The 14,671-nt window shown below is 52.0% G+C and overlaps 1 protein-coding gene across 1 annotated transcript in view; it reads left to right on the top strand.

Annotated features, from left to right (window-relative positions):
* Window positions 1-14,671, top strand: part of PTDSS2 (phosphatidylserine synthase 2) — a 68,970-nt gene that overhangs the window by 16,421 nt on the left and 37,878 nt on the right. Inside the window, exon 4 of the mRNA XM_042782113.1 lies at window positions 5,521-5,622. Within this exon, the coding sequence (XP_042638047.1) occupies window positions 5,521-5,622 (102 nt within the window). The remainder of the gene's footprint in view (window positions 1-5,520; window positions 5,623-14,671) is intronic.

The raw sequence follows: 14,671 nt of genomic DNA, 5'->3' as shown, positions 1-14,671 counted from the left end.
GCGCCCGCGCCGTCGCCGGGAGCGCCGCGCCCCGACACCCGTGCCCTGGGCCTGTCACCGGGAGGAGCGGACGCCCCCCTGCCGCTTGGAGGACCCAGCCCGCGGCCATCGCGTGGGTTCGGACTCACGGCCATCCTTTCGGGCGGAGCAGGGCTGCTGCGTGGGTATCCCAGGCCGTCGGTCTTTCTTCCGCGCAGCGACTGTGAGTTCGAACCGCCGACTTTTCGGTGAGCCGAGTGCCTTAGTCTCTGCACCACCACAGCTCCTCATGGAGCCTTCCCTGTGTCCTGATGGGGTGGGCAGAGGCCAGCTTCCGTGCCACTGCCCTGCTGGCCCTCCGGCAGCCGCCTTGCTGTGCTCCCCTCTTGTCTCGGGGGGACCTAGGGGGAATGCCCCTGGAGGCCTGCTCGGGCCGCCCTGGCGTTGTCTTTGGTGGAGACCTTCTCCGGGCCGGGGCCTTGGGTTTCTCCGCGGTGCTTGGGGCTGTGCCTTCCCTCGGCTCCCGTCCTGTTCACTAGCGTGGGTAGCCGCCTTGCTGTGCGCCTGCAGTTTGGCTGTTTGTTTGGTCAGGCTCTGCTGCTCCGTTGGTCCCTTGCACCCTGAACAACTCAGTCCTGGCCTGGCTTTTAATGGGGGCCGGAGGGGACGCTCCAGGGGCAGCTCAGGGCCTTTCAGAGTCCCTGCTCTGGCTCAGGCGCAGCGAGAACCAGATGAGCCTGCTGGGGTCCCAGGGTGGCTCCTGGGGGCTCTGTGACCTTGGGCAAGTCTCTCTGCCCTTTCAAGCTCTTTCCTCATTTGCAAGTGAAGACAAGGCCCTGCTGACCTCACAGTCCTTCCGCACTCTTGCCTCCTGCTGGAGACCTACAGGCAAACTGGTGACAAACATCACTGAGTCCTAGGGTGGGCCCTGGGGACAAAGGTGGTTCACCTGGCTTCTGCCCTCAGGGAGCTGGGGGGAACGTAGTATAGGGGACCTGGCAGGGTGGGGGGGTGGGGGGTTGGACACTTTAGGGAAGGTGCCAGCTCAAAAGTGGAGACCACAGGGGGAGGCTCACTGCCGTGTCAGGAGATGGGGTCCAGGCTGTGGAAAGGAAGGTTTGGGTGTGAAGAGGGGACTGTGTCTGGATGAGAGAAATGCATGTCTCCTGTTGGGACGCATGGGCAGCCCCGCTGTGGGCTCTGGCGTGTGCAGTGAGGCAGGGGAACGGTGGCACTCTGCCGTCAGCCTCTCCAGCTCTTGAGCTGCAGCTGGGCTCGACTTCCTTGTGTCTGCTCACGCATTCACTCGTCCAGCTGTTATTTGTGGCCCTGCTGGGCACCAGTGACTTCCCCGGGGAGGGAACTAGACCAGGCGCTTGGATTCCCTCGCAGACTGGAACTCCAGAGTGCGCAGAGGGTGCCAGTCAAGAGTGCTGGTGTCTAGGGCCAGTGGAGCCAGGCACAGGCCAGCCCTCCTAAAGAGCTCCTGATCTGAGGGGAATGTGCATGCATGGGTCCAAGGGGGACATGAGCACGTCAGTCCCTGGTCTGGGGGATGTGAGCACTCAGGTCCCCAGTCCAGTGGGAATGTATACACACAGGGCCATGGTCCAAGAGGGACATGACGTGTGGGTCCCTGGTCTGGGAGGAACACGAGATGGGAGTCTCTGGTCCAGGGGAGAGGTGAATGCATGAGTCTCTGGTCCAGTGGGGACAGGCACACACAGGTCTCTAGCCCAGGGGGACCATGGATGTATGGGTCCCTGATCCAGAGAGCGTGCACCTGCATGGATCCCTGTAGTCTGGGAGATGAGCACACAGGTCCCCAGTCTGGGAGGGGTGGCCGTGGGTTCATACGGCCTTGGCTGTAACAGGCGTTCCCTGTGACAGGGACTGATGGGGTCAGGAGGCTAGGGTGGGGGCCAGTGTGGCTGGCTGCTGTCACTGTCCCACTCGGGAGTCTCCTTGCTGTGGCTCTGCTTTCCTGTGATGGGTGCACATGTGCGCTGGTGAGTTTGGGGTGCTACTCGGCAGAGAGGCTCCCTGGTGAGAATGACTTTTTACCTCGGAACAGGCCTTGATTTTGTTCTGAGAATCCCTCACTGACTGCCTATGCCAAGGTTTAAAACAACTGCATTCTATAGAATTTAGTAACATAAATGCAAAAAAAAAGTAATACAGGTAAAGACTAATTCGAAAAGTTTATATTTGTGGAATTGACTTTGTGGCCCGAAGTGTCTGAAGGGACCATTTGCAGGACTCAACCTTGTTTGGGGTTCTCACTTCCAGGGACCTTTGGGTTTCTTTGGGTCCATTAGCTGCAGTGACGTGAGCGTGAGCCTTTCCATCTCTTTGCTGGGACTGGTCAGTTTGGGGCAGTGAGTGACTAAGTGTGGATTTTCGAGCACTCGTCTCTGTAACTCCCACAGGGTTACTGGGTGGGACCATGCATATAAAGTGTGTGGGACTCTGATGCTGGGGTAGGTTAGTTTTGTTTCTCTGCCAGGCTTGGAATGAGTCCTCCTAGAGGCAGGGATCGACTGCCATCAAGAGAAAAGAGCTGGAGGTGAAGTAGAGTGCGTCCTTGGACCCGACATCCCTGCGTTGGACCTTCTTGGCAGAAAGGCAAAGAGGTGGTGGCAGTGGAACCAAGAGGCACAAGACAGAGTGGCAGGCTTACCTGGAACAAGACAGAGTGGCAGGCTTACCTGGCCTACAGAGCGAGAGAGCTGGGTGTCCTTGGGCAGGAGGCTTGCTGGCGGAGTGGGGTGCACATAGGTGTACCTTTGGCAGAGTTAAAAGAGCTTTGCACTGCTTGCTTGAGCAGGGCAGAGGCCAGGCTGAGAGGCCCGGGGCCAGAGAGGCGTGCCTGAGGACAGCAGAGGAGAGACCGTCCTGGTGGAAGAATTGTATTCTGAATGCATTCCTGAACCTGAGTTGTAGTCTATTACTTCCCTGATAAGCACCATAATCTTAGGTATTGTCTGTGAGTGGTGTGTGGCCATTGTAACAAATTATCAAACCCAGAAGAGAAGTAATGAGTACCGTGGGAGGGTTGGTTGGTGTCAGAATTGGAGAGTGGTGGCATGTTTGGCCTCATAGGAATCATCCTTGGGCTGCAGATGATAACTCTATTTTCCCTTCATGAGTTTGGAGGAGGTCAGAAGATGCCGCCTCCCTGTCCTTTTAGTGGTCACTCATGGCTTTGGAGGTGGAATTTCATTTGCAGAGACCAGGTTACCTCTCCTGCCCTGGGCCTGGGACTGAGGCCCACAACCGCCTGTCATAGCATTCTGCAGGGGATCCCGGGGACCTTGGAGGCCTTGGCTCTGCAGGGGACCCCGGGGGTGTTGGCTCCTGGACGGCTCCTCCAGGTCTCCTTTTGTTGGCGAGGGCAGCCTTGACTGCCACCTCAGCACAGCCAGTGTGGCTGTCTCTAGTAAGTGATGGCAAGGGCATTTTCGACTCGGGGTGGCGGGATCTGGCTGACCGTGTGGAGTGATTGGACTGAGGACTTAGAGCAGCTCGTCTCCTGCCAGAGAGAGTCTCCCTGATCTCAGGCTCTTCCCTGTGCCGTCCTTGCAGCCCTGACTTGCGGTGTGTGGGGCCATCCCCAGGGGCTGGCGAGGAGCCTGATTTAAATTCACTCACGTCAAGTTCACTTTCAAAGAGCCTCTGCTTGGGGCGGTTCTGGAGTCTGTCCTACCTCAGGTGAGACAGAGCTAGGTCCACTTGTTCCTTATTGCTCTTCCCGGGCCGGGGGCACGGCTGGCGAGTGGCTGGACGGGTGGTCAGTGCAGGCAGCATCGTCTTTGGCAGGTGATGGGTGGTGCTCCAGCCGGGCTGACTTGTGGGACTGAGTCTTGACTGCGCCAGCAAGCAAAGTGACAGGTCGTTGCTTGTGGGAAGTTAAAGCATCTGCAGGGACGGGGAAGGTGTCTCGTTTTCACTTGGACTTTTGCATTTGTGAAGCCGGAGCTGGTAGAAGCAGGAGCCCCACTGTGGGCCTGCACAGGGAGGAACGAGCTGTGGGATCATGGTGCCTGGGCACTTAGAGGGGATGCCTCATCCCTGCACCTGGGTCATGGCCACGTAGCAGCATCATGTCCTTGTGAAGGGCTCCATCCTGCTGCCGCTGTGGCTACTCCTTGGCGGTTCAGGTCTGCCTGCCTTGGCACTGGCTTAGCATTGTCCCCTGAGAATCTCCCACTCTGCACGGTTTCAGGTGTGACTGGTCTGTGTCATGTCACTCCTCCCTCAGACAGGCTCCATTGCCTGTTTTCTTACAGACGCTGCTGCCTTCCAGACCCCTGGCCTGAGTGACAGCCCTTGAGGGTCTGGTCCCAGCCCTCCAAGGGGGAGGGGAAAGTCCTGTCTCTCTGTTGTCTGATGACCTCTACCTGGTGATTAGCTCCTCAGAACACTCGAGAGCCCCAAGCTGCCTCTAAACATCCAGGACCATTGGGCTCCCCAGCCTCCCTTGGCAGCCTCTCGTCTGATCGGTCTGCTGGGCCCTCCACTCCGTCCTGGGAGTTGAGCCATCAGAATCATCCTGGTCAGGAAGATGTCTGTTCAGGTCTGAGGCTCTCCTGGAGTGGCTGTGCCAGTCCTCGCTGCAGTACGCGAGGGCTCGGTAATGGTGCATCCTTGTCAGCACTGGTCCTGTCTGGCGCAGGTGTGATGGTGTTTCACCGTGGCTTTGGCTTGCCTTTGCTGTCATTAGCCACGCAGCATATCTTTTCACGTGTTTCCTGCTCTCATTTGTCATGGGCTGTAAGAGCCTTCTATCTGTCCCAGACAGATCCCTGGTCAGATACGCGCAGTGGGGCTGTTTCCTCCTACTTCACGGCTTTTGCCTTTTCACTCTCTTCACAGTATCACTCTTGTTTTTAAACATTTACATTTTGTGGCATTGCAGCGCTGGGGTTGCATACTGTGCGAGATGCCTTCTGAGTGTAAGCCACTTCTTGTGGTGTCCTTGGGGTTGGGAGCACTTTCTGTGAGGGTCCAGTGAGCTATCCAACGACACGCTCTCCTGGTTGGGAACTGGTGTTGTGACTCAGGCCACGCTCTTCCTTTGTGAGGGGCAGCCACTGTGAGGTGGAGAGCGTCAGGCAGAATCTGCAACAAGGCCACGTGCACACCTAGTCTCTACGGTTGGTGTGTCAGGCCGCTGTGCACAGAACCAGCCTTACTTCATGACAGGCACGGCATACAGTCACTGCCCCGTCCATTTTTATGAGCCTTGCAGCGGCAGCAGCTGGAAGCACCCATCACTCTGCACGGCCCCCTGAGTGTTGCGCATCAGCTGCCCCGGGCACAGGGCTCTCCTCTCCCGGCCTCCCCAGGATCTGAGCACCACCTCATTTAGATGTACCATCATGTGGGAATCACTCAGCCAACAGCACTCAGTTGTTCATGTTTTACGAGTTGAAGAGGAAGGTCACAGGTCTCGTTTATAAGGACGTGGTTGGGTTGCATGTGCTGTGTACACTGTTGCCCCTCCTGCCTCTGACATGTGTGCTTGTGTGTTGATTACAGGCGAGCCCACACCCTCACCGTGCTGTTCATCCTCACCTGTGCCCTTGGCTATGTGACCCTGCTGGAGGAGACGCCACAGGACACAGCCTACAATACCAAGAGGTGACGGTCCTGCTGGGGTGTGCAGGCTGGGGGCTGGGCGGACTGCCACCTCCCTCGGCATTTCTGGAATGAGTCAGTCCCAGTCTCACCAGTCTACAATTCTGGAGTGCCTTGTCGTCCACTGTGACTGGCTCACACCACACACTATGCCCTCAAGGCAAGACTGAGGCACCTCCCACGACAGTCCTTGGACTTGGCTGTCTCTGGTACCAGTTTGTGGCCCTGAGTGGTGGCCCCTGGCTGGTGAGGCTGTCCGTGGTGCTGACCCCAAATAATTGCTGAAAACTAAGCCAGCTTTAAGACGTGGGGCAAGCATCTGATTGGCAAGTGCTGGCCTCATGTCAGGAACTGGGCAGACCATCTTTCAGGGTTCCCTCCAAAGGTCATGTCTGGTGCTGAAGTCTTCTTGTGGGTGATGAACTGTCCTGTCCTCGTGCCCCTGCCATCGTCTCGTGCCATCTGCCCAGGGCTGCTTCCTGGCCAGGGCTCTGCAGGGATGGCCAGTGGCAGGGAAGGGGCCAAGGAGGGCCCAGAGGCTGTCATGGGGCAGGACAGAGGCCTGATGTGTGGTAGCAAGGGAGGTTTGCTTCATGGGCAAGTCCTGTGGTTCTGCTGCCAGACATGTTCTCTCACTCAAGGCACACCTTCTTCCCCACGCCCTAGCTCTCCTGGGCACCCCCAAGTGGGAAGCTGGGAAGCCGCTCGATGCCCTTCTATTGTGTGGCCTTCTGTATATTTTCATCAGATAAAGCCCCCTCCCCAATCTAGCAGCTCCCAGCTCCTGCCACTAACCAGGCCCAGGTGTCTTACCTGGGCCTCTAGGCTGCAGCTGACCTGGCACAGACACACACACATGTGCATGCATGCTGCCCCTGCCACCCCACCTTGGCCCAGCCACACTGGCCTCTCACCTGTGCCTCCCTGCTTTATTTTGTCCTTCAGGCAAGGTGCCTACTTCTGTCTTGGGTCTCTTGATCTTCCTGTCTGTCCTTCTCTCTGTCTGTGTCTCTCTCTCTCTCTCTCTCGGTCTTACCCCTTACCTCTGTTTCTCTCTGAGTCTCTGTCTTCCTTTCCCTCCCCCTTCTCTCTGTGCTGGGTCGCAGAAGAGCCACAGGTGCAGGGAGCTGGTGGGTGATTAGAGTCTCGAAGTAGGTGAGTACTGTGCTAGGCCCAGGCATTCTGGGCTGGGGGCCTCATGGGTCTGCTGTCACTGTGCCTGGTCCCTGTGGAGGTCACCCTGGGGATGCTAAGCGTGTGGCATGTTGGAAAACATTGAGGTGTTGGCATGCTGCCCGTGTTTGTCTGGAGGAAATTTCCGAAGTTGAACCTGGTCTTCTCCTTAGCTTTTTTGTCAGCACCTGGGTCCCCATATGCTGGGGGTGGGGGGGACACTGACGGCACAGGACTCGCCACAACTCAAGAGACATCCCCGTACGGAGGGAGACATTGCGTCACAAACGAGCAGGTCTCATTGTGCTGGGCAGAAGTTGCTGTAAAGATGAGCGTAGACCAAAGGCAGGCCAGCTGGTCACCTTCGAGGCTGGGTCTGAGGTCAGGAAACTGCTAAGCCAGCCCAGAGCCCTCCCGAGGTGCATTTCCCTTGGTGCCTGGGCAGGAGCTCCACGCCCTGAGGAGGGGCTGTCATCGGGGCCACAGCAGCCACTGAGGACTCATGTGAATGCATCCCCATGCTTCAGCAGTAGCCTCGCTCCTGGGCCGCCATGTGACAGCATTAGTGAACAACAGTGGTGCCAGCCTGGGGAGGGGGCACCAGGCCTCCTGCAGCCTGCTCGCCTGGTGCCACAGGAGTTCCAGGGTCTGTTTTAGGACCCTGGATGTCTTCCCAGCTTACGTTCTCTGGTGCTTTCAGGAGCAAAGTGTACCCCCTCCCAGTGGCCCTTGGGTCCTGGAACCTGCTGTGCGGCCCCTCTGCTGTCCCTCATGCTGTCCCCTGCACAGTGGCTACTTCTCTAAAGTTGATGTGTATGTGCAGGGGCTCCTCAGAGCACCCCCTCCGGACTCCCACTGTCCCCACAAGGACCTGCTGGCAGCCCTCCTCCTGGGCCTTCCTGCCTAATACCCCCAAGTGCATCTCTGTGTGTCCCCCAACATAAGTTCATGAATTCTCCACATGTCCCCCCATGTGTCTCCCCAGTGTGCCCTCTGGTGCACCCCCACACATCTCTGCATCCCAGGACATCCCTGCATGTCCTCCCCTGTCCCCAGCACACCCCTCACGTGTCCTCCCATGTCCCCAGCACATACCTGCATGTCCTGAGGCCTGGGAGCTGTGTGTCTTTATTCTTTGCAAGCACCTCAGTGCCCTTGATGATAGTTTTTGTGCACAGAAAAGACTTCCCAAAGTCACTCGTGTGTTAAGAGTCTACGTAGCACAGCCAAAATGCTGCTTAGAAACGAGAATGGCCAGACTTGTCTCTTGTGCTTTGAATATCATTTTCTATAAGCTGTAAAACTAAGGCCGTGTGTTGTGTTCTTATGAATCTAGAAGGTCTTGTTACCTGTGGGCAGGGGCTTGGTTTTATTTTCCTTCTTAAATCAGCTTTATTGAAGTCTAATTTTCAAAGATTACAGTCTTCAGTATGGATTACACCTTAATATAAAGAAAACAAAAATCCTCACAACTGGACCAATGAGCAACATCATGATGCATGGAGAAAAGATTGAAGCTGTTGGGGATTTTATTTTACTTGGATCCACAATCAACATCAATGGAAGCAGCAGTCAGGAAATCAGATGACATATTGCACTGGGTAAGTGTGCTGCAAAAGGCCTCCTTAAAATGTTAAAAAGCAAAGATGTCTCTTTGAAGGCTAAGGTGCACCTGACTCAAGCCATGGTATTTTCATTCCCCTCATATGCATATGAAAGCTGGACAATGAATAAAGAAGACCAAAGAAGAATCGATGTGTTTGAATAATGGTGTTGGTGAAGAATATGGAATATACCATGGACTGCCAGAAGAAGCAACAAATCTGTCCTGGGAGAAGCGCAGCCAAAATGCTGCTTAGAAAGGAGAATAGCCAGACTTGTCTCTTATGCTTTGATTACGTTATCAGGTGGGATTAGTCTCTGGAGAAGGACATAGTGCTTGGGCGAAGTAGAGAGTCAGTGACAAAGAGGAAGATCCTCATGAGATGAATCGACAGTGTCTGCCACGGTGGGCTCAAGCCTAACTATAATTGTGAGGATGGTGCAGGACCTGACAGAGCTTCGTTCTGTTGTGCGTGGGGTCACTTTGAGTCAGGGCTGACTTGAAGGCACCAAACAGCAGGTTTCTTGTGTAAAACGAGTCTCATCTAAGTAGACAACTCGTTTCGACAAGTTCCATGTGCACGTAACCACTCCTGACTCCGGAGAGTGCCCTCTGCCCCGTGGCCTTCTGCCACCTCATTCTACTTGGGCCAGAATGTCGTATGAAGGCCGCCATGCAGCGGTGCCCTTGTGCTGGCTCCGTCACGTGCACCACGTTCTGTGCTGCCCCGGTGGCCGGGTCGTTCGGCAGCTGCCTCTGTGTTGTGAGGGGTGTCTACACCCACTGCTGGTCCTGTCCCTGCTGCTGACGTTTGGGCAGTTTCCAGTTTTCTGACCATCTCATTTAAGGGCTCTTTAATTAATGTGTTATTTCAGTAGCAAATTGACTAAATTAAACCTACTCACATTTACAGCTACATTTAAAAGTTAAAATGCTCACAGTAGTGAAGAATAAAGCCAGAGAGCTCCCTACCTGATTCAAGACTTACTCTGTGGCTACAGCAATTGAGAAGGCATGAGCTTGAAAACAGACAGACTAGATCATTGATCAGGAATGACTAGTTCAGTGGTCAGAAACGGACCTGTGATACCAGCAGCTGATCTTCGATAAAGGGGCAAAGCAGTCCATGGGGAAATGGTCGTTTTTGCAACAGATGAACAATCGAACGTCCCTTTGCAAAAATAAAAAATAAATAAAAAGAATGTGTACAGCTCACACTCCAAAGTCTAAAACATTAACTCAGAATAGGTTATGGACCTACCACTCGTCTATCAGTTTGTCGTACTTTGGTGGCTTGTGTATTGCTGTGAGGCTGGAGGCTATGCCACTGGTATTTCAGATACAGCAGGGTCACCCATGTGGACAGGTTTCAGCGGAGCTTCCAGACTGACCATCAACTGCCTGTAAGAGATCCATATTTATACCCATTCCAAAGAAAGGTGATCCCAAAGAATGTGAAAATTATCAAACAGTATCATTAATATCATATGCCAGTAAAATCTTGCTGAAGATAATGCAAAACGGTTGCAGCAGTGTATTGACAGAGAACTTCCAGAAATGCAAGCTGGATTCAGAAGAGGGTGTGGAATGAGGGATATCATTGCTGATGTCAGATGGACCTTGGCCGAAAGGAGAGAATACCAGAAAGATGTTTACTTGTATTGCATTGACTATGCAGAAGCATTTGATTGTGTGGATAATAACAAATTATGGATAACATTGAGAAGAATGGGAATTCCAGAACACTTAATTGTGCTCATGAGGAGCGTGTACGTAGACCAGGAGACTGTTGTTCAAACAGAACAGGGGACACTGCATGGTTTAAAATCAGGAAGGGAGTGTGTCAGAGTTGTATTCTTTCACCACATTTATTCAATCTGGATGCTGAGCAAATAATCTGAGAAGCTGGACTATATGGAGAAAAGCAGGGCATCAGGATTGGAGACTCATTAACAACTTGCCGTATGCCGGCAACACAGATGACCTTGGTGATTTTCTGATGAGAAACAGCCTTTCTCCCAGGGATGATGCAGGTGATCCAGAACCTTCCGTAAGTGGAGGTATCACCGTAACTGACAACACACCAACTCTCCTTCATCATTGGAGTGAATGTTTATCGTTTGTATGTCTGTAATATACGTATGTATGTATTAAAACATACCTCTAAGTTTATATGTAGTGTTTCCAACTGCTAAAGACAAAGGTTAGGTTTATGAAGATACTGATAATGAAAGACAATAAAAACAAAAACTTAAAAATATATATACAGTTTCTGACCAGGGCTTCTAACCGCTTTGAACTGGTTAAGTCACAGTCAGTGAAGCCAACTCAGAACAGACGTGAAGTTTTAAAATTTGGGTGAAACAGAATGATCACCAGAACTGAGCAAATAGGTCCCAGGTGGGAGACTCGGGAGAGGCAGGGGGACCCTTCCAGGAGCCTGACGCAGGCAATGAGGGTATTGCTGGCACTGCAGGGCAGTCATGTTCCCGGCGGCACAGTTGGCTGCTATCTTTGAGCTGAGCACAGTGGCTTCTCACTGCCTGTCTGAGATTTGGTTGCTATATGACATGCACACAGCCCTTTTTTTCTAAGAGGGAGATTAAGTTCCTAGCTTACATAATTTTACAAAGTTAGATTCATTCTGATTTTGCTTCATTGGCTGTGAATGACCTGAGAAGAACCAGTTTGAGGCCTTGTATTTGACTTAATGTGAGGAACAGCTCGGGACAGAGATGTGGGGACAGAACCCTGCTGTAAGTTGAAGATGACCTGTGCTTGCCAGAAGTTGGAAGGAAGCAAGAACCCCTTTAGCCGGTGAATGGGTAAATGCACTGATAGATTCACACAATGTAACAGCACCTGGTGATTAAAAAGAAACCAACTCTCAAGCCACAGAAGGCACACCTGTCTCCAGTCACCCTCACTCGCGGCGATCCTGTGTTGTCAGTGGAACTGGGCTCTGCGGGGCTGTCGTGGCTTGTTTTTCAGAAGTCAGTTGCCAGACCTTGTTTCTGAGCCTCTGAGTGGATGCAAACCTTGAACCTTTGGTTAGCAGTAAAGTGCACTAGCCATTAGCGCACCGCTGGAACCTCAGTGCATGCTGCTAAGTGCAAAGCGCGTGGAAAGCCTGCTGCTGGGGGAGCTCAGTGGGTGACGTTAGAAAAGGCAGGACTGTGAGGGCAGTAGGATGATCGAGGCTTGGGGGGAGACTGAATAAGTGATACCCCGAGTGGGGAAAGTATTCTCTGTGACCCTGTAATGGTGAGCACAAGATGTAACTTGTCAGAACTGTGGGGCTCATAGCTCAAAAATGGCGTGTGGACGGCCTCCTCTGACCTCCTCTGACTTTTCAAGGGGAGGACAGAACCAGCATCAGCTGAAGGCTGATTCCTGCTCAGTGGAGATAAGACATGGCCACCCCCAACCTTTTTGCCAATTCTGACACCAAGCATCTCCCACCACTCTCTGCTTCTCTACTGGGTTCAATGATGATTTGTTGCCACACAGAGCTCGATTATGGGTTTTTTTAGGGAAGTAACAGGTCACAATTCAGGTTCAGGCATGTGCTCAGGATACAGTTTTTCAATCAAGACAGTCTCCCCTCGGCCATGCCCACAGGCACGCTTCTCTTTGGCCCTTGGCCTCCAGGCCTGGCCTCTACCCTGCTCAGGCAAGTGTCAGAAAGCTTTTTAGTCTGCTGATGGGTGCACCTCACTCTGCCATCAAGCCTCCTGCCCAAGGGTGCTCAGCTTGCTTGCTCCATGGGCCAGCAAGCCTACCACTCTATCTCGTGCTGGTCACTTGGTTCTGCCACTCTGTTGCCACCTTCTCTACTGTCTCCTCAGTGCAAGGATCTTGGGTCCAAGGATGGGCTCCACTCCTCATTCCTCTCTCCTGATGGCAGTGAGATGTCCCTTTGTGCCTCTGGGAAGGGCTCAGTTTAAGCCTTGCTGATGGCAAAAATGACCAGTCCACACTTACTGTTCCATGTACCTTATTTCCATGGTCCCACCCCCACAAGGAAAACTGGGGAAAGCAGGGAAAAATCCGGGGAGCAGATTAGGACAGAGCGAGAAAGCAGAGGCAGGGACCCAGGGAAGGTTGGGAACCCAAGCCATGGCCGTCCCAAGTGGCAGGAGAGCCAGAAAAGCCAGGGAGAGATCCAGGACAGAGCAAGGAAGCACAGACAGGGATCCAGGTAAGGTTGGGAACCCAGGCCATGCCCCTCCCAGGTGGCGGGAAGGAGGCAAGGATCTATGTAAGGGGATGGTGGGTAGGGAGGAGAGGTTTTGAACAGCTAAGGGAGACAAACTTGTCTGTCAGTTTGTCCTCCTGTGGTGGCGTGTTGCTGTGAGGCTTGAGGCTATGCCACCGGTGTCTCAAACCCAGTAGGTTTGCACATGGTGCACAGGTTGTAACAGTTTACAGTCTGGGGCAGACTAGGAAGAAGGAGGAGGCCATCCACTTCTCAAAGAATTGTTGTTGTTGTTGTTACGTGCTGTCGAGTCAAACCCAACTCATAGCGACCCCTCCTTGGGTTTCCGAGGCAGTATCACTATGGAAGTACGTTGCCCAACCTTCCTTCTGAGGAGTGGCTGGTGGGTTTGAACCGCCAGCCTCCTGGTTAGCAGTCACAAGTGCCTTAGGCATTATGCTACCAGAGCTTGGCCAGGGAAACCCTTATGAATAGCAAAGAAACACTGCCTGATACATTATTGCGCAACTTTATGGATAGCCTGGAAACATTGTCTGATACAGTTGCAGGAGGATGAGCCACTTAGGTCAGAAGGCTCTCAAAATAGGACAAGGAAAGAGCTACATCATCAGAGTAGAACCAGCTTTAATGATATGGATAAGGTAAAGTTTTTGAGACCTCCATTTGCTGATGTGGCATGACTCAAATTGAGGAGAAGCAGCTGCAAACATCCATTAATAATCAGAACATGGAATGTACGAAGCATGAATCTAGGAAAATTGGATGTTGTCAGAAATGAAATGGAGTTCATAAAGATTGATATCCTGGGCATTAGTGAGCTGAAATGGACTGGTTTGGGCCATTTTGAATCAGACTGTCATGTGGTCTACTATGCCAGGAATGACAATTTGAAGACGAATGGCATGGCATTCATCGTCACAAAGGATGTTTCAAGATCTGTCCTGAAGTATAATGCTGTCAGTGATACGATAATACCATATGCCTGCAAGGAAGACCAGTCAATATGACTATTATTCAAATTTATTCATCAAATACCAAAGCCAAAGGTGAGGAAATTGACATTTTTTAAATCAACTTCTGCAGTGTGAAATTGACCGAACATGCAATCAGGGTGTGCTAATTATCACTGGTGACTGGAATGCAAAAGTTGGAAATGAAGAATCACTGGTAGTTGGAAAATTTGACCTTGGTGACAGAAATGATGCTGGAAATTGCATGATAGAATTTTGCAAGACCTACAACTTATTTGTTGCAAATACCTTTTTTCAGCAACACAAATGGTGGCTATACACGTGGACTTTGACAGATGGAACACACAGGAATCAGATTGACTACATCTGTGGCAAGAGGCAATGGAAAAGCTCAATATCTTCAGTCAAAACCAGGCCAAGAGCTGATTGTGGAACAGACCATCAACTGCTCATATGCAAGTTCACCTTGAAGTTAAGGACAATTAAGTCCACGAGAGCCAAAATATGACCTTGAATATATCCCTCCTGAATTTAGAGATCATCTAAAGAATAGATTTGATGCATTGAACACCAGTGACTGAAAACTAGAAGAACTGTGGGATGACATCAAGAACATCGTCCATGAAGAAAGCAAGAGGTCACTAAAAAGATGAGAGAAGAAAAGACCAAAATGGATGTCAGAGGAGACTGAAACTTGCCTTTAAGTGAAGAGTAGCTAAAGCAAATGGAAGAAATGACAGGAGAGCAGAACAGATTTCAAAGAGCAGCTTGAGCAGACAAAGCCAATTATTATAATGAAATGTGCAAAGACCTGGAGTTAGAAAACCAAAAGGGAAGAGCAGGCTTGGCCTTTCTCAAACTGAAAGAACTGAGGAAAAAATTTAAGCCTCTAGTTGCAATATTGAAAGATTCTATGATGAAATACTGAGTGATGCAGTAAACATCAAAAGAAGATGGAAGGAATACACAGAGTCACTGTACCAAAAAGAACTGGTAGATTTTCATCCATTTCAGGAGGTGCCATATGATCAAGGACCAATGGTAATGAACGAAGAAGTCAAAGCTGCACTGAAGAAATTTCCAAAA

The sequence above is a fragment of the Orycteropus afer genome, unplaced genomic scaffold, assembly GCF_000298275.1.
Source record: "Orycteropus afer afer isolate SDZICR_OR568_19922 unplaced genomic scaffold, OryAfe1.0 scaffold00244, whole genome shotgun sequence".
Classification (NCBI taxonomy): Eukaryota; Metazoa; Chordata; class Mammalia; order Tubulidentata; family Orycteropodidae; genus Orycteropus; species Orycteropus afer.
This window is presented reverse-complemented; position numbering and strand designations above follow the sequence as displayed.